Consider the following 20262-nt stretch of genomic DNA (forward strand, 5'->3'; position numbering starts at 1 on the left):
CTTACAGTTGGTGCTGGGTGACTATGGCCTCCGCACTCTTACAGTTGGTGCTGGGTGACCATGGCCTCCATACTCTTACAGTTGGTGTAGGGTGACCATGGCCTCTATACTCTTACAGTTGGTGCAGGGTGACCATAGCCTCCATACTCTTACAGTTGGTGCTGGGTGACCATGGCCTCCATACTCTTACAGTTGGTGCTGGGTGACCATGGCCTCTATACTCTTACAGTTGGTGCAGGGTGACCATGGCCTCTATACTCTTACAGTTGGTGCTGGGTGACCATGGCCTCTATACTCTTACAGTTGGTGCTGGGAGACCACGGCCTCTATACTCTTACAGTTGGTCTTACCAAGTATTTCTGTATGGGTCACACCAGGTGAATCCCAGGATGCACTGCAGGTAACTTATGTGGAATCACTCGAGCTGCTTGTTGTGTCGACTGTAAGGTGACCCAGGCTTCAAAGTTGTAAAGTGACCCAGGCTTCACAGCTGTAAAGTGACCCAGGCTTCACAGCTGTAAAGTGACCCAGGCTTCACAGCTGTAAAGTGACCCAGGCTTCACAGCTGTAAAGTGACCCAGGCTTCACAGCTGTAAAGTGACCCAGGCTTCACAGCTGTAAAGTGACCCAGGCTTCACAGCTGTAAAGTGACCCAGGCTTCACAGCTGTAAAGTGACCCAGGCTTCACAGCTGTAAAGTGACCCAGGCTTCACAGCTGTAAAGTGACCCAGGCTTCACAGCTGTAAAGTGACCCAGGCTTCACAGCTGTAAAGTGACCCAGGCTTCACAGCTGTAAAGTGACCCAGGCTTCACAGCTGTAAAGTGACCCAGGCTTCACAGCTGTGAAGTGACCCAGGCTTCACAGCTGTAAAGTGACCCAGGCTTCACAGCTGTAAAGTGACCCAGGCTTCACAGCTGTAAACCAGTGTGGTGATGCCATCGGCTTGATAGACGCCGACTTTGTTGTGGAGGCGGATATCCCTGTTTCGGAAGACCCTGTGTCTGAGTTTCCAGAAGGCAGCTGATGATTGCTTGATCCTGTTTTGAATTTCGAGGTCGATGCTGCAATCCTCCGAGAGGATGCTACCCAGGTATTTGGATGACGGGACTATTGCCAGTGATTTGTGTTCAATGGTGAAGACAGGCATGGTGGGTAGAGGGCTGGATCTCCATTGGCAGACCATCTCTGTCTTGGTGGTGTTGATAGACAGTCCCATCCTGCTATAGACCCTCACAGACGCTACAAGGACGGACTGAAGGTCTTCCGGAGTGTGGGCCACAAGAGCACAGTCATCAGCATCCTGCAGCTCAAGAACCCGCTCCGTCGAAACCCTTGGTGGTTGCTTGGAGCCTCCTGATGTTGTGTAGGTTTCCATCCGGCCTGAAGTCCACCTCCACCACAACACCGCTGCTGTCCTCAAGCTCCTTGTGGAGAAGCTGGGTGACACATGAGAGGAAGATGTTAAAGAGGACAGGTGCCAGCACACACACCTGCCTCACATCGATGCTTACTACAAAGGGCATTGACTCTTGCCCTCCTAGGACCACCCGAGCCGTCATCCCATCATGGAACTGGCAAAGGATGTTGACACATTTGAGTAGAATGCCCCATAGTAGTTCCCTGCTCATAGTGTGGAAGGCCATGAAAATGTCCTGATGTTTTTCAGCAGTAACCTCCCTTCTTCAGTAGCTCTGCTGGGATGCTGTCAGCAGTAACCTCCCTTCTTCAGTAGCTCTGCTGGGATGCTGTCAGCAGTAACCTCCCTTCTTCAGTAGCTCTGCCGGGATGCTGTCAGCAGTAACCTCCCTTCTTCAGTAGCTCTGCCGGGATGCTGTCAGCAGTAACCTCCCTTCTTCAGTAGCTCTGCCGGGATGCTGTCAGCAGTAACCTCCCTTCTTCAGTAGCTCTGCCGGGATGCTGTCAGCAGTAACCTCCCTCCTTCAGTAGCTCTGCCGGGATGCTGTCCGCAGTAACCTCCCTTCTTCAGTAGCTCTGCCGGGATGCTGGCAGCAGTAACCTCCCTTCTTCAGTAGCTCTGCCGGGATGCTGGCAGCAGTAACCTCCCTTCTTCAGTAGCTCTGCCGGGATGCTGGCAGCGCCACGAGCCGTGTTGTTATTGAGGGAACAAATAGCTGATAACACCTCTTGGAAGGTTGGCGAATGGTTGAGGTCTTGAATGGGTGGTCAGCCCACCTCATCAGGATCTGGTTTTGGTGGGTCAGCCCACCTCATCAGGATCTGGTTTTGGTGGGTCAGCCCACCTCATCAGGATCTGGTTTTGGTGGGTCAGCCCACCTCATCAGGATCTGGTTTTGGTGGGTCAGCCCACCTCATCAGGATCTGGTTTTGGTGGGTCAGCCCACCTCATCAGGATCTGGTTTTGGTGGGTCAAGAGAGTCAGACCATCAGCTGTTTTCAGGGGAGTGATGGAGTGATTTCTAGAGCCATAGATAGCTTTAGCTCAGTTTGTAGAAATGGTGCGTTTTTTTTGTTTGTCGGCATACATTTTGATTTCCTGTTCCTTATTCGTCCACCATTCGTTCAGCAGAGCATGCAGGGTTGTTTGCACTTTCGTGCGTGATGCACACCATTGCTGGCGGAGGGTAGCAGATGTGGGGCTGTTGAGAGTGGCCCTGTCTGCTTTGTGCATATTGTCCAGTAAGGTTGTGATGGTGTCCGAGTTCTCATCGAACCAATCCTGATGTTTCCTAATAGCTAATAGATGCCCACTTCTGGGTCCATGGGATCCTCTGAGCTGATAGATGCCCACTTCTGGGTCCATGGGATCCTCTGCCTGATAGATTCCCACTTCTGGGTCCATGGGAGCTACGGAACTCATCCCTTACTGCAGCTTTCTCAAGCCGGGTACAGTGCAGACACCTCTTACTGGACTTCTACAGGCGTTGGGGGGGGGGGCGTATTCTCACCTGGAGTTTAGGCAGTATCATACGGTAATCTGTCCAGCATTCCTCATGTCACGTGTCAGCAGGACGTCATTAGTGTGAGAACGTGTCACTATGACGTAGTTGATCAGGTGGTCGGTGTTTGGAGCGTGGGTTACATTGTGATGTTTTATATTTGTTGTTGTGTTGGTACAAGATGTTAGTGACGATGAGATCATACTCGGCACATAGTTAGCAGTCTCATGCCGTTCTCATTGAGCTGGCCAACACCATGCCTACCCAGAACTCTGCTCCATATCCTGTTGTTCTGTCCCACCCTAGCGTTGAAGTCATCCAGCAGAAAGATCTTGTCATCCCTGGGGTTGCGGTGAAGGGCCTCATCTAGTGACTGGTAGAAGCAGTCCTTCGCCTCATTTTCAGATGGTAATGTTGGTGTGTAGGCACTGAGAAGAGTAGCATAACACATTTTGGCTAAGGGGATACAGAGAGACATGAGTCTTTCACTTATACCGACAGGTGTTACAGTGAGGCTGGGTAAAAGGCTATTCTTAATTGCCAGTCCCACACTGCTGATGTTGTCCCCCCCCCCCGGAGGGTAACCTTTCCAAAAGAAGGTGTAACCTTCTCCCTCCTCATCCAGGGAACCTTGATCCAGGGAACCTGGTCTCACTCAGGGCAGCAATGTCAATATTGTAGCGACTTAGTTCTGCACCAATTAAAGCTGTTCTCCGATGGGGTCTATCGTTTATTATCGTCAGTGTCCAGAAGAGTTCTGATGTTCCATGTCGCCAGTTTTAGGGGAATTATTTTCTTTCGCATTTTCTTCAACCGCTGAGTGGAACTCCCGATAGGTGTGCGGTAGCCTATCCAGGAAGGAGTGAGAGTGCAATTTTTAGGCCTCTCCCCAGCTGGGGTGAGCAGTCTGGCTCCTAAATAGGGCTGCTCAGTCACACAGGGGTCTGCCGAGAACAGTTGCCAAGTCCCAACTGCTGGCGACCCATAATAGCCCTGTGCCGCTGGCATGCAGGGGTCTGATTTTAAGGACTCCCAGTGCATTTACTCCTGCTCCCGTCACCAGACACCCCCAACGCCGCCAGGCTTTAGTCTGGTTTCCGGTTGATGGCTTCACCGAGGTCAGAAGTGGATATCGGCGCCAAGGAAGTTATTTACAGTGCCGCTGAGGGTGCTCAATCCCCAACAGCACTACTTCACTGTGGGATGGTTGAAATTCCAGTGGCAAGGGGGGAAACCCAGGACGACCAGGATCTTCCACAGCGGCAGGAGGCTCCCGGATCCCCAGTCTGTTGGCGTCCGCCCACCGCGCACCGCCAGCACGCTGCTTTCCTCTCAGGGTGTGCTCCCCTAACTTTTAGTCGTACCAGACTAACCCACAAGGCAGCGGGGCAGTGGTGGATGGCTGCCAGGGCGTGTCCACACAGAGGTGGGCCTGTACGGATGCATCTCTGGGGCCCACTGCAGCTCCGAGATCCCCTGCCGGGTTAGTCCGGAGTTTTAAGAGAACCAGTCAATGTGTGCCGCCGCGAGGAGGCCCCACAGGAGTCTTGGTCATGGAGAGGCTTTGTACCGGCAAGCGGAGACTTGTGCATGAAGCTGCTTCCCAATTCAACACAAGGGCTAGCCGGCGGCAGCAAAGCTGTAAGCGAGAGTGTGCAAGCACGTGGTAAGCGAGCGTTGCAACTTACCTCTACCTAGGCACTACTGCAGTAGACAAGGTCACATGCACCCTGCGGTTGCCTGGCAACACACACACACACACACACACACACACACACACACACACACACACACACACACACACACACACACACACACACACATACACACACTACTCCACCTTCTTCTAGGGCCACTGGACCTGGTACAACTCTCCTAAAGAAACACACTGTTTTCTGTGTGTACAGTATTGGAGTGGACATCAGTGGATGTTTTCTGTGTGTACAGTATTGGAGTGGACATCAGTGGAAGTTTGTGTACTGTATGTATAATATAATGAATGAAAAGCTACATTTTCTCATTCTCTTAAGTATTTTCTGTTGTCACCTGGCTAGCCTGGTTCCAGATCTGTTTGATGCCGTCTTTCCAACTCCTATGGTCCAGTGTGTAGGAATTCTGGCAAAACCAGCACAAACTGATCTGGGACCTGTCTTACCTGGTAGAGCCATACGGAGAGAGGTGTTGTGTGTAATGTTGATCGTTTTGCCTTTCCGTGTATTCTAATAGGTCTGGAGAGAACAGGACAACCATGCATAAATGTTACACCTTCCTCATCTTCATGGTCTTACTGCTGCCCTCTCTAGGACTCAGCAGGTACTACATGTCTTTTTTATTCATAACATATTTTTTTTTTTGTTATTTACATTTTATTTCAACTTTTATTTAACCAGGTAGGCTAGTTGAGAACAAGTTCTCATTTACAACTGCGACCTGGCCAAGATAAAGCACAGCAGTTGTGTGTCGAACTGCTGTGCTTTTCGAACTGCTGTGCTTTATCTTGGCCAGGTCGCAGTTGTAAATGAGAACTTGTGTATATATATTATATATATATATATATATATAAGCATACATTTGACATAAATGTGGTCCCAGGAATCGAACCCACTATCCTGGCGTTGCTACAGAGGACAACTTACTACTTTGCCAGTTAACTCCTCTATCTACTGTATGTGTGTTCACTACATAGCTAGTAGTCAACGTTTTGGGACAGTTTCCCGAACACAGATCCTGGACCAAAATGTACTTTCAATGGAATTCTATAAGTAGCCTTGTATGAGCCAGGAATGGCCCATAGGGCAGGAGCCTATCTCCTGTTTCTGTAGTGAGACAGCTTGATGTACCAGTACACCCCCTGGACAGGACACTAGTCTACCACAGGTCCTTACCCACAATCCACCTCCTTAATGCTGAGTGCCAAGCAGATTCGCATCATGTTCCATTTTTTTTGTGTTTGGAATCTGTCCCTTGATGGTCCCATGGACTCTAATACGATCATCATACTCCTCCTCCTCCTCTATCGCTCTGACAACTCAACTGTTTCCTTCTTCATTCCAGTCTGGACGTTTTCTTCAGATGGCTGTTTGATAAGCGCTTCCTGGCTGACGCTGCTGTGAGGTTTGAGTAAGTAGCAGTTCCTAGGTTCCTCTCTAGGTTTCTTCCTAGGTTCCTGCCATCTAGGGAGCTTTGAGCCTTTACCTTGTGCACTGTGGTTTCTGCTGGCCACGTTCTGGCTCGTCGGGCCATGTTCTGGCTCGTCGGGCCATGTTCTGGCTCGGAATCTAAAGCTGTCAGTCTTAGTGGTGGTAATGTGACTGGAACAGAACATATCCAATCCAGTGTAGTATGGGTTCTGGTTGGCACGATAGTGTGAAAAAGATATGTTATTGTTGTGATGTAATTTCCTGTCCCCCCCCCAGGTGTGTGTTCCTGCCTGACAACGGGGCGTTCTTTGTGAACTATGTCATCGCGTCGGCGTTCATCGGTAACGCGATGGATCTGCTGAGGATCCCTGGTCTGCTCATGTATATGACCCGGTTGTGTCTGGCTCGCTCTGCTGCCGAGAGACGCAACGTCAAGAGGGTGAGTAGAGGAGCACCACCTGGTGGCCAGGAAGACCTCCGTCACATAATAAACTACATCTCATAATAAACTACATCTCATAATAAACTACATCTCATAATAAACTACATATCATAATAAACTACATCGCATCTAGGATGCACATAGATATATCAAAGTGACAAGATAGTCGACTGACCGCTCCAACGATGAGAATAAATGTAGAGATTTGGGGGAGGAGTCGAGCCTCCCACTTCACTTCTTCCTCTCTGGTTAAATGCTACTGGGTCGGGGTCAAATTTATTACAAAACAATCAATTCAGGAAGTAAACTGAAATTCCAATAAGGAGAGCAATGAGAAAGTTGGAATTTCAATTTACTTCCTAAATTGAAATGGAATGAACCCCAACCATGACAAGCTATGCTTTTGTTGAACTGAGGCTTCCCTAAGGACATATGATAATATCCTCCTGTTAATGTGTGTGTCTCTGCATCATCAAGTTTTCCAATTCTATAATTATATCTCTACGTTCTGCAGCACTAAGCGAATGAGTTGCCGTTCTAATATTTTATTTCTATACTTTACAGCACCAAATGTATGAGTTCTGTAACTCTATTTCTGTGCTCTGCAGCACCAGGTGTATGAGTTCCAGTTCTATAACTCTTATTTCTATGCTTTGCAGCACCAGGCGTATGAGTTCCAGTTCTATAACTCTATTTCTACGCTCTGCAGCACCAGGCGTATGAGTTCCAGTTCTATAACTCTATTTCTATGCTCTGCAGCACCAGGCATATGAGTTCCAGTTCTATAACTCTTATTTCTATGCTCTGCAGCACCAGGCGTATGAGTTCCAGTTCTATAACTCTATTTCTGTGCTCTGCAGCACCAGGCATATGAGTTCCAGTTCTATAACTCTTATTTCTATGCTCTGCAGCACCAGGCGTATGAGTTCCAGTTCTATAACTCTTATTTCTATGCTCTGCAGCACCAGGCGTATGAGTGCCAGTTCTATAACTCTATTTCTGTGCTCTGCAGCACCAGGCATATGAGTTCCAGTTCTATAACTCTTATTTCTATGCTCTGCAGCACCAGGCATATGAGTTCCAGTTCTATAACTCTTATTTCTATGCTCTGCAGCACCAGGCGTATGTGTTCCAGTTCTATAACTCTATTTCTACGCTCTGCAGCACCAGGCGTATGAGTTCCAGTTCGGGGCGGCTTACGCCTGGATGATGTGTGTCTTCACTGTGGTCATGACATACAGCATCACCTGTCCAATCATCGTCCCCTTCGGTGAGCTGTGGTCCACTGTTACTAACTGGTTTAGTGAGGTGATGTATTGTCCTGGCTTATCGTCCCCTTCGGTGAGCTGTGGTCAGCCAGCATCATCCCCTAACCAGCCGCTAGTCTACTCGGTTGCTTCTCTCCGTCCGTTCTTTCTGCGCATCTCACCACAAGGGCTAGCCGGCGACAGTGATGAGGAGCTGGGGGGTAGGCAGTGTTGGGGAGCTGGGGGGTAGACAGTGTTGGGGAGCTGGGGGGTAGACAGTGATGGGGAGCTGGGGGGTAGACAGTGATGGGGAGCTGGGGGGTAGACAGTGATGGGGAGCTGGGGGGTAGACAGTGTTGAGGAGCTGGGGGGTAGACAGTGTTGGGGAGCTGGGGGGTAGACAGTGATGGGGAGCTGGGGGGTAGGCAGTGTTGAGGAGCTGGGGGGTAGACAGTGTTGGGGAGCTGGGGGGTTAGACAGTGTTGAGGAGCTGGGGGGTAGACAGTGTTGAGGAGCTGGGGGGTAGACAGTGATGGGGAGCTGGGGGGTAGACAGTGATGGGGAGCTGGGGGGTAGGCAGTGTTGAGGAGCTGGGGGGTAGACAGTGATGGGGAGCTGGGGGGTAGGCAGTGTTGAGGAGCTGGGGGGTAGACAGTGTTGAGGAGCTGGGGGGTAGACAGTGATGGGGAGCTGGGGGGTAGACAGTGATGGGGAGCTGGGGGGTAGGCAGTGTTGAGGAGCTGGGGGGTAGACAGTGTTGAGGAGCTGGGGGGTAGACAGTGATGGGGAGCTGGGGGGTAGACAGTGATGGGGAGCTGGGGGGTAGGCAGTGTTGAGGAGCTGGGGGGTAGACAGTGTTGAGGAGCTGGGGGGTAGACAGTGATGGGGAGCTGGGGGGTAGACAGTGTTGAGGAGCTGGGGGGTAGACAGTGTTGAGGAGCTGGGGGGTAGACAGTGTTGAGGAGCTGGGGGGTAGACAGTGTTGAGGAGCTGGGGGGTAGACAGTGTTGAGGAGCTGGGGGGTAGACAGTGTTGGGGAGCTGGGGGGTAGACAGTGTTGAGGAGCTGGGGGGTAGACAGTGATGGGGAGCTGGGGGGTAGACAGTGTTGAGGAGCTGGGGGGTAGACAGTGTTGGGGAGCTGGGGGGTTAGACAGTGTTGAGGAGCTGGGGGGTAGACAGTGTTGAGGAGCTGGGGGGTAGACAGTGTTGAGGAGCTGGGGGGTAGACAGTGTTGAGGAGCTGGGGGGTAGACAGTGTTGGGGAGCTGGGGGGTAGACAGTGATGGGGAGCTGGGGGGTAGACAGTGTTGAGGAGCTGGGGGGTAGACAGTGATGGGGAGCTGGGGGGTAGACAGTGTTGGGGAGCTGGGGGGTAGACAGTGATGGGGAGCTGGGGGGTAGACAGTGTTGAGGAGCTGGGGGGTAGACAGTGTTGAGGAGCTGGGGGGTAGACAGTGTTGGGGGTTTCTGCTGTTACATGTGTTTAGTTATTGAACCACTAGACTACCTGCCGTCCCTACACTCTAACCACTAGGTTACCTGCCGTCCCTACACTCTAACCACTAGACTACCCTGCCGTCCCTACACTCTAACCACTAGGCTGCCTGCCGTCCCTACACTCTAACCACTAGGCTGCCTGCCGTCCCTACACTCTAACCACTAGACTACCTGCCGTCCCTACACTCTAACCACTAGGCTACCTGCCGCCTCTACACTCTAACCACTAGGCTACCTGCCGTCCCTACACTCTAACCACTAGGCTACCTGCCGTCCCTACACTCTAACCACTAGGCTACCTGCCGCCTCTACACTCTAACCACTAGGCTACCTGCCGTCCCTACACTCTAACCACTAGGCTACCTGCCGTCCCTACACTCTAACCACTAGGCTACCTGCCGCCCCCACACTCTAACCACTAGGCTACCTGCCGTCCCTACACTCTAACCACTAGCCTACCTGCCGTCCCTACACTCTAACCACTAGGCTACCTGCCGCCCCCACACTCTAACCACTAGGCTACCTGCCGCCCCCACACTCTAACCACTAGCCTACCTGCCGTCCCTACACTCTAACCACTAGGCTACCTGCCGTCCCTACACTCTAACCACTAGACTACCTGCCGTCCCTACACTCTAACCACTAGGCTACCTGCCGTCCCTACACTCTAACCACTAGGCTACCTGCCGTCCCTACACTCTAACCACTAGGCTACCTGCCGTCCCTACACTCTAACCACTAGACTACCTGCCGTCCCTACACTCTAACCACTAGGCTACCTGCCACCCCTACACTCTAACCACTAGGCTACCTGCCGTCCCTACACTCTAACCACTAGGCTGTCTGCCGTCCCTACACTCTAACCACTAGGCTACCTGCCGCCCCTACACTCTAACCACTAGGCTACCTGCCGTCCCTACACTCTAACCACTAGGCTACCTGCCGCCCCTACACTCTAACCACTAGGCTACCTGCCGTCCCTACACTCTAACCACTAGGCTACCTGCCGTCCCTACACTCTAACCACTAGGCTACCTGCCGTCCCTACACTCTAACCACTAGGCTACCTGCCGTCCCTACACTCTAACCACTAGGCTACCTGCCGTCCCTACACTCTAACCACTAGGCTACCTGCCGTCCCTACACTCTAACCACTAGGCTACCTGCCGTCCCTACACTCTAACCACTAGGCTACCTGCTGTCCCTACACTCTAACCACTAGGCTACCTGCCGTCCCTACACTCTAACCACTAGGCTACCTGCCGTCCCTACACTCTAACCACTAGGCTAACCTGCCGTCCCTACACTCTAACCACTAGGCTACCTGCCGCCTCTACACTCTAACCACTAGGCTACCTGCCGTCCCTACACTCTAACCACGAGGCAACCCGCCGTCCCTACACTCTAACCACGAGGCTACCCGCCGTCCCTACACTCTAACCACTAGGCTACCTGCCGCCCCTACACTCTAACCACTAGGCTACCTGCCGCCCCTACACTCTAACCACTAGGCTACCTGCCGCCCCTACACTCTAACCACTAGGCTACCTGCCGTCCCTACACTCTAACCACTAGGCTACCTGCCGCCCCTACACTCTAACCACTAGGCTACCTGCCGTCCCTACACTCTAACCACTAGGCTACCTGCCGTCCCTACACTCTAACCACTAGGCTACCTACCGTCCCTACACTCTAACCACTAGGCTACCTGCCGTCTCTACACTCTAACCACTAGGCTACCTACCGTCCCTACACTCTAACCACTAGGCTACCTGCCGTCCCTACACTCTAACCACGAGGCTACCTGCCGTCCCTACACTCTAACCACTAGGCTACCTGCCGTCTCTACACTCTAACCACTAGGCTACCTACCGTCCCTACACTCTAACCACTAGGCTACCTGCCGTCCCTACACTCTAACCACGAGGCAACCTGCCGTCCCTACACTCTAACCACTAGGCTACCTGCCGTCCCTACACTCTAACCACTAGGCTACCTGCCGTCCCTACACTCTAACCACTAGGCTACCTGCCGTCCCTACACTCTAACCACTAGGCTACCTGCCGTCCCTACACTCTAACCACTAGGCTACCTGCCGTCCCTACACTCTAACCACTAGGCTACCTGCCGTCCCTACACTCTAACCACTAGGCTACCTACCGCCCATAATGAAGAGGAAGAGGACCCCTGTAGGGGTGCTTATGGAGAAGATAGTTAGACTCACTGTCACCTCTTTACTCCTCTTTCTCGCTCTCCTCCTTTCTCCCCCTCTCCCTCCCTCTCTCTTTCGCTCGCTCTCTCTCTTTCTCTTCTCCTCCTTACTTCCTCTCTCCTCTCTATCTCTGTCTCCTCCCTCTCCTCTCTGTCTCTCTCTCCTCTCCCTTCCTCTCTATCTCTCTCCCTTCCTCCCTCTCCTCTCTCTCTCTCCTCTCCCGTCTCCTCCCTCTCTTCAGGTCTGATGTACATGCTATTGAAGCACTTGGCAGATCGCTACAACATGTACTATGCTTACCTTCCCTCCAAGCTGGACAAGAAGATCCACTCTGGGGCCGTCAACCAGGTGGTGGCAGCACCCATCCTCTGTCTCTTCTGGCTCCTGTTCTTCTCCACTCTCCGCACAGGTACGAGGTCGCCATCTAGGGGCCGTTCTGGGTCATAACAGACTATCTCATATATATATATAGGGTGTGTCACCTTAATGTATTGAATCTTTATTTAACTAGGCAAGTCAGATAAGAACAAATTCTTATTTACAATGACGTCCTACCCCGGGAAAACCCTAACGACGCTGGGCCAATTGTATGGGCGCCCAATGGGATTCCCAATCACAGCCGTTTTATGATACAGCCTGGAATCGAACCAGGGTCTGTAGTGACGCCTCGAGCACTGAGATGCGCCACTCGGGAGCCCCAAATGGGACCCTATTCCCGATGTAGTGCACTGTTTTTGACCAGAGCCAATGGCGACCTGTTTCTTTACGTAGTGCACTGCTTTTGACTCGGGACCATAGGGAACGCATCCTACTAACATGTTGATTCTCTCTCTCTCTCTCTCTCTCTCTCTCTCTCTCTCTCTCTCTCTCTCTCTCTCTCTCTCTCTCTCTCTTCATCTCTCTCTCTCTCTCTTCATCTCTCTCTCTCTCTTCATCTCTCTCTCTCTCTCTTCATCTCTCTCTCTCTCTCTTCATCTCTCTCTCTCTCTCTTCATCTCTCTCTCTCTCTCTCTTCATCTCTCTCTCTCTCTCTCTTCATCTCTCTCTCTCTCTCTCTTCATCTCTCTCTCTCTCTTTCTCTCTTTTTCCCTCTTTTTCTCTTTCTCTCTTTTTCCCTCTTCATCTCTCTTCATCTCTCTTTTTCTCTTTCTCTCTTTTTCCCTCTTCATCTCTCTTCATCTCTCTTTTTCTCTTTCTCTCTTTTTCCCTCTTCATCTCTCTTCATCTCTCTTCATCTCTCTTTCTCTCTTTTTCCCTCTTCATCTCTCTTCATCTCTCTTCATCTCTCTCTTTCTCTTTCTCTCTTTTTCCCTCTTCATCTCTCTTCATCTCTCTCTTTCTCTTTCTCTCTTTTTCCCTCTTCATCTTTCCTCTCTCTCTCTCAGGTTTCTCCGCCCCTACCTCTATGTTTACCTTCATCGTTCTGATCATCACCATCATCGTCTGCCTGTCCCATGTCTGCTTCGGGCACTTCAAATATCTCAGCGCTCACAACTACAAGGTAAAAACACCCACCAGCCAGAGAGACTCTTCTTTTTTATAATGTTAAAGTGTTTTCTATTTCATTAATTTAACCAGGAAAGTAATTGAGAACAAATTCTCTTGTACCATAAGGATCCTCCTGTATGCAATATGAGTCATATTATGCATTTATAGACAAGTGTAAGTTATTACAATCTTAACATCTCATTGGGGGAAACTTAGGTTCTACAGGATTTAATGGCCAGGGGTGATAACGTTTAAACGGTTTAAACAACGTTGGGATCGTTAACGTTAAGAACAATCCTTAACCGAAAAACGATGCTTTCCCCACAAATCAAATTACAGTGCAGTTATCACAAAACTAATGATTATTTTCCTTGTTGTATCCTAACTAGATGATGGGCTAGGAAGTCCTGGGGAAAGTTGTGTAATTTTAAATAAAACCACAGAAGAAGAGGTGTACTTTAGGCTACTGAGGGGAATTTGAGAGGCATACAAGACTAGACATTGTGAGATACAGCTTACCGAGGCATATGAACACAGTTCTGCCTACCCCCCTCCCCCCTCTCCTCTCTCTCTCCCTCCGACTGGCCTGCTCTTCAGTCTGTTGCCTGTAGACTATCCAAGCTAACATATGGAATTGTTTTAAGGTGGTCACAACTTATGGAATTGTTTTAAGATGGTCACAGCTTATGGAATTGTTTTAAGATGGCCACAACTTATGGAATTGTTTTAAGATGGTCACAACTTATGGAATTGTTTTAAGATGGTCATAACTTAAGGAATTGTTTTAAGATGGTCATAACTTTTGGGATTGTTTTAAGATGGTCATAACATGGAACATTTAGCTATTTGATTTAGAATTTTAGGGGACTCCCCCCCCCCAAAAAAAAGAACAAATATTACAACATTTCTGTAAAGGGTTGTCTCTATGGACACGTTACTGAGCAAGGAGGCCTACAAACCTGACTCAGTTACACCAGCTCTGTCAGGAGGAATGGGCCAAAATTCACCCAACTTATTGTGGGATGCTTGTGGAAGGCTACCCAAAATGTTTGACCCAAGTTAAACTATTTAAAGGCAATGCTACCAAATACTAATTGAGTGTATGTAAACTTCTGACCCACTGGGAATGTGATGAAAGAAATAAAAGCTGAAATAAATCATTCTCTACTATTATTCTGACATTTTCACATTCTTAAAATAAAGTGGTGATCCTAACTGACCTAAGACAGGGAGTTTTTACTCTGATTAAATGTCAGGAATTGTGAAAAACTGAGTTTAAATGTATTTGGCTAAGGTGTATGTAAACTTCCGACTTCAACTGTATTATAATTGTGTGTGTTTATTTTCTCCCATCTCTTTGCCCCCCCCCCCCCCCCCCCCCCCCCCCACAGATTGACGCGGAGAATGTGGATGGTGTACAGAACGGTCGTCCAGCACGCACCTCTCCCTTCAATAAGTCAGCAGTAAGTACCGTTTCCTCAGCCTAGACTACCTCTCCCTTCAATAAGTCAGCAGTAAGTACCGTTTCCTCAGTCTAGACTACCTCTCCCTTCAATAAGTCAGCAGTAAGTACCGTTTCCTCAGCCTAGACTACCTCTCCCTTCAATAAGTCAGCAGTAAGTACCGTTTCCTCAGCCTAGACTACCTCTCCCTTCAATATGAGCAGTAAGTACCGTTTCCTCAGTCTAGACTACCTCTCCCTTCAATAAGTCAGCAGTAAGTACCGTTTCCTCAGCCTAGACTACCTCTCCCTTCAATAAGTCAGCAGTAAGTACCGTTTCCTCAGTCTAGACTACCTCTCCCTTCAATAAGTCAGCAGTAAGTACCGTTTCCTCAGTCTAGACTACCTCTCCCTTCAATAAGTCAGCAGTAAGTACCGTTTCCTCAGCCTAGACTACCTCTCCCTTCAATATGAGCAGTAAGTACCGTTTCCTCAGTCTAGACTACCTCTCCCTTCAATAAGTCAGCAGTAAGTACCGTTTCCTCAGCCTCGATGACCTCTCCCTTCAATAAGTCAGCAGTAAGTACCGTTTCCTCAGTCTAGACTACCTCTCCCTTCAATAAGTCAGCAGTAAGTACCGTTTCCTCAGTCTAGACTACCTCTCCCTTCAATAAGTCAGCAGTAAGTACCGTTTCCTCAGTCTAGACTACCTCTCCCTTCAATAAGTCAGCAGTAAGTACCGTTTCCTCAGCCTCGACGACCTCTCACTGACCTTTCTCCTCCTTTCTATCCCCCCTCTCTTCTTCTTCTTTCCCAACAACAGCAGATGTACATTGCCTCGGTCCTCCAGGACCCCAGCTTAGACGAGCTGGGTTCGGCTGGCAGCGGGGTCAGCGAGGGTTCGCAGGACGAGGAGATCATCCAAGTGGGGAACAGCCTCAATGAGGCCGACTTCCAGGTAGCCTGCCGACGTGCCCTTTGAGCAAGGCGCTTCAATTCTTGTAATTTCTCCCGGGGGGTGCTGCCCTGCAGTTTAACTTCCAACTCCTCGTGTGTGTGTGTCCTCGGGGGGATTGGGTCGTTGTGAGCATAAAGATGAGTTTCTCTTACTCTGCAAGTGATTGGACAATAAAGTATTCTCCTTTTTCTTCCAGAGCGGCGAGGACAGTCTCCTTGCTAACGAGGTGCGGCACTGACGTCAGGGGACGCCGGAGACGGCTGTCAGGGTGGAGACGGAGGACGGGGAGAGAGAAGATGAGACTGAGATGGCAGAAACTAAAGTTTAATTTCACTGAGTGGATGGATGCACTGACCTAGTGTGTTAAGCTACAGAGCTGAAACGGACGGACACAGCTTTAAAAGACCACTAACCTTGTAGTCCTGAACAGACTATTACATTGTCTACACACCACACACACACACCACACACACCACACACCACACCACACACACACAGAGAGTGTGTACTAAAGGACGGGTAACTCTCCCTTACAACTATTGATCTAGCGCTGACTGTGAAGGAGAGATCTTTCCTTCCCATAATCCTTTGCCTGTTCTGCCTGCACCCCTAATCGTCTCTGTGCCCTAGAGGCTTCGTCACAATAAGCAGCCTAATATGAGAAGAAGAAGAGGAGGAGGAGAAATGTCTGTCAGCATCACACACACACACACTGTTCGCCTGCTCTGGTCTCCCCCTGCTCTGTCCCGACGGTCTCCGGGAGTCTCTGGGTGGTTCCAACCCTGTGTAAAAAATAAATAAAAAAAGGAATGTGGTCACCATGACGACGACCACTGTAACAAACTGAACTAAACACTCCTCTGCTTTTCATTTTTGTTGTTCAGCAACAAAAACTATTTTTAGGCATGGTTATTTTTAAGTTGGTCTGAAAACTTTAATAATCAATTAACTACTTGTTTCGACATAAAAATAAAATAAAAAAACAACTGCGGATGGATGGATCATGGAACATGGATACTGTCCCTCGTAACAACAAGGTCGCTCTGTCTTCTGGCCTGTTCTGCCCTGAGCGACTGTAGTGGGACTGCGGCTCCAGACTGAGCCCTAATGGAGCCGCCCTAACATAACTGAAGGCAGTCCAGAGCCCCTAGTGGAGAGGAGGATGCCCCCAGGAAGCAGATATGAAGTGGATATGACAGCCCAACCTCTACCCTGTTTTGCGTCCCACAACTATGGTTGCAAAAAATTCCCAAAATTGTCCCAGAGTTCCCAGGTTTTTCAATATGTTGGTTAGAAGTTTATTGGAATAAGGGATTTCTGGGGGGGAAAAACCTAGGAACTTTGGGAAAGTTTCTGTAATTGTGCAACCTCAGCCTCCTCCGGCTAGGACTCTGTGGGACCGTGTTCTTCGCCTCAGCCTCCTCCGGCTAGGACTCTGTGGGACCGTGTTCTTCGCCTCAGCCTCCTCCGGCTAGGACTCTGTGGGACCGTGTTCTTCGGTAGAGGGAGAGCTCGACCCTTGAACTCTTGGTCTGTGACCTGTAGTTTCCCCCAGGCCTCTCCTCCCTGTTACTATGGACGCGTTCAGCAGGGGGAGGACACAGCGTTGTTGAACCTTCAGATATAATTATGTTATGTAGAACAAATACGGCTCTCTGAAATGTGGAATAAGGAATCATGTCAACTCTTTTCTTAACATTTCTATCTACAACGTTCCACAATGTTCCACAACGTTTGCCTCCTGAATGTGACCCTGGCCCCTGCTCTGACTGGCCCGTCTCTGTGAGCCTGGCCCCTGCTCTGACTGGCCCGTCTCTGTGAGCCTGGCCGCTGCTCTGACTGGCCCGTCTCTGTGAGCCTGGCCCCTGCTCTGACTGGCCCGTCTCTGTGAGCCTGGCCCCTGCTCTGACTGGCCCGTCTCTGTGAGCCTGGCCCCTGCTCTGACTGGACCGTCTCTGTGACCCTGGCCCCTGCTCTGACTGGCCCGTCTCTGTGAGCCTGGCCCCTGCTCTGACTGGCCCGTCTCTGTGAGCCTGGCCCCTGCTCTGACTGGCCCGTCTCTGTGAGCCTGGCCCCTGCTCTGACTGGCCCGTCTCTGTGACCCGGGCCCCTGCTCTGACTGGCCCGTCTCTGTGACCCTGGCCCCTGCTCTGACTGGACCGTCTCTGTGACCCTGGCCCCTGCTCTGACTGGCCCGTCTCTGTGACCCTGGCCCCTGCTCTGACTGGCCCGTCTCTGTGACCCTGGCCCCTGCTCTGACTGGACCGCCTCTGTGTTCTAGCTAGCTCCTCTAGTGACTCTCATCTCAAGACAAGCCTCTTTATTTTGGTGTTTACAATCACTGTACAAAAGGTTGTTTCACTGTCTGTTGGTTGGTTTGAACATTTGTTTTATTTAGGAAATGTAATAATAATCATCTTTGTTGGATGTAGGAAGGTTTTCTCCTTTCTGCCAACTCTGTAACCTGTGTCCCGTTTTTTAGATGGCTTCTGATTGGTTTAGGGATTGTCTTCAATTCTGCCTCATCCAATTACGACGTGAATATTGAGACTAGCGATAGATACTGCATCATGTAGAGGTGTATATTGTAAACAGTGTAGATGATTTACGGAGCATTGTTACAAACGACAGTGTCCTAGCTGTCACCTGGAGTGCTGTTGAACCCGGTGGGTTACTATGGTGACATGTAAACATGTCGCGGCTCAGTCAGGACGGAACAGACCGACTGCGCAAAACGGTTGTGTCCTACATGGCATCCCCCTATTCAGTGCACTACTTTTGGGCGGGGCCCAATAGGGCTCAGTACTGTGATAGGGAATAGGACGCCCTTTCGGACGCGTGAAAATGAGTCTTAATGCTGTAAGACTTGATCAATGTTTTTATTGATATTCTTAGGCGTATTGTTGTTGAACAGAATACTAGCAATTTCTACGGAATCACATTCATCTGGTAAAATCTAAATGGATGATACCAAATCCATAATTAAAAAAATTATATATCTTTACTTCAAGTTGTTCTGCAATAATCATGATGTCATGTTGCTCTCTTCAACTCGTTACAATATTCCACTGACGGAACCAATGACCAGCTTAGTTTTTCCCCCAAAGTGAGGCAGAACCGATTTTTATAGCCTGGTTTAACCTTCAGGGATCTACTACAAAACAGGATCAATTTAGTTAACCAGCTAACTTTGATAAACAAGAAATAACTATTGATTGTCTGTTTCATAAAGAAAGCTACAGTTAAATATGTGTTTTTGTTGGGTCATCTAGACCGTGCCCATTCAGTTAGCTGGCTAACTCGTTGATCGTGCTTCGTAGTGTACCTCTCAGAGCAGGTTTAGCCGAGCTATGTGCTATATACTGTTAGATAGAAACAATTAACTTGTGTTTAAAACTCTTGGTTCCACATTGTGGATATACATAAATAGAAATTTACAAATGTCCTGTTTTTCTTAGCGCTAATTTGGGAAGTCCGTCACTGGACTGAACCAATACATGCTGAGCAGCTTTCCTATTGTGATGTGACTTCGGCTCGTTCAGAAGCCCCTGAAGAGAAATGTGCTTCACCCAAGTAACAAATCTACTGCATAGTACAGATTTGATGTACTATATATATATAGTACTAGTATATACATAATGTACTGTCGGTTTCTGTACACTAAAATGATGGACTCACTCAGTATTAAACAACTTATTTTTCATTTTAAGGCATTACGTTTTTATCAGTAGTTCTGTAAGAATAGTATAATATATTATAATAATAATATATACACTGAGTTACAAAACATTACAAACACACTAATATTGAGTTGCCCCCCTCCCTCCTCCCCCCCTTGCCCTCAGAACAGCCGTCAGGACATGGACTCTACAATGTGTCAAAATAATTCCACAGGGATGCTGGCCCATGTTGACTCCAATGCTTCCCACAGTCGTGTCAAGTTGGCTGGATGTCCTTTTGTGTGGTGGACCGTTCTTGATACACACAGGAAACTGTTCAGCGTGAAAAACCCAGCAGCGTTGCAGTTCTTGACACACTCAAACCGGTGCACCTGGCACCTACTACCATACCCCGTTCAAAGGCACTTAAATATTTTATCTTGCCCGTTCACCCTCTGAATGGCACACGTACACAATCCATGTGTCAAATGTCTCAAGGCTTCACCGGTCTCCTCCACTTAATCTACATAGATTGAAGAGGATTTAACAAGTGACATCAATAAGGGATATAGATTTCACCTGGTCAGTCTATGTCATGGAAAGAGCAGGTGTTCTTAATGTTTTGTCCACTCTGTATATTAGTATTATTATAAAATAGCATATCTATTGTATTATATGTCATATTATTGTCTTTTGCTCTCCTTCTGGCACAGACAGCCCTGTGGGTACGGCCTATTTGAACACAGTCAGACTTCCGTATTGCCACAGCAGCAGGTACAACCATGTATGTAGTTATAATAATAACCTGTAACTATCAAATGAACAAATGTTATGATTTGACACTGATATATAATGTGAACGATCTGTTTTTTTTTAAGCTACTCAGTGTTGTAGGTTATATATGCTCTAATTTACCTTTTTGGGGCTATTCTAATTTCCACTGGACAATAATGAGCCTCGGTATGAATACACTTGTATTGCTGTGACAGAAACTTGGGTCATATTCATTAGGCACTAAACAGAAGATAATGTACAGGAAAAGACAGGGGGGGTTTATTCATTACATCTTGCAACGGAAACTATTTTTACCTCTTAAGAACCAAACGAGAGCAAACAGATTGAAACGGGGAGTGACCTTACCTGAATTGTCCAATAGAAACTCTCGTTTTTTTCCCATTGCAAAGCGTTTTCCCGTTTGGAGTAAACCGTTTCTGTTGCAAAACGTTTTGAAACAGAATCGTCATAATGAATACACCCC

General features: G+C 49.0%; 1 protein-coding gene across 2 annotated transcripts in view; it reads left to right on the forward strand.

Moving 5' to 3' along the window:
• LOC120046058 (CSC1-like protein 2) overlaps positions 1-17808 on the forward strand; it is a 45830-nt gene extending 28022 nt beyond the window's left edge. For both annotated transcript variants that reach the window (XM_038990976.1, XM_038990977.1), the window contains 9 exons: positions 5146-5232; positions 5974-6039; positions 6336-6498; positions 7666-7771; positions 11700-11867; positions 12844-12959; positions 14338-14409; positions 15211-15345; positions 15542-17808. In XM_038990976.1, the coding sequence (XP_038846904.1) occupies positions 5146-5232; positions 5974-6039; positions 6336-6498; positions 7666-7771; positions 11700-11867; positions 12844-12959; positions 14338-14409; positions 15211-15345; positions 15542-15583 (955 nt within the window). In that variant the 3' untranslated portion in view covers positions 15584-17808. The remainder of the gene's footprint in view (positions 1-5145; positions 5233-5973; positions 6040-6335; positions 6499-7665; positions 7772-11699; positions 11868-12843; positions 12960-14337; positions 14410-15210; positions 15346-15541) is intronic.
• Positions 17809-20262: the final 2454 nt, after the last annotated feature.

The sequence above is a fragment of the Salvelinus namaycush genome, chromosome 4 (genome assembly GCF_016432855.1).
Source record: "Salvelinus namaycush isolate Seneca chromosome 4, SaNama_1.0, whole genome shotgun sequence".
In the NCBI taxonomy this organism is placed as follows: Eukaryota; Metazoa; Chordata; class Actinopteri; order Salmoniformes; family Salmonidae; genus Salvelinus; species Salvelinus namaycush.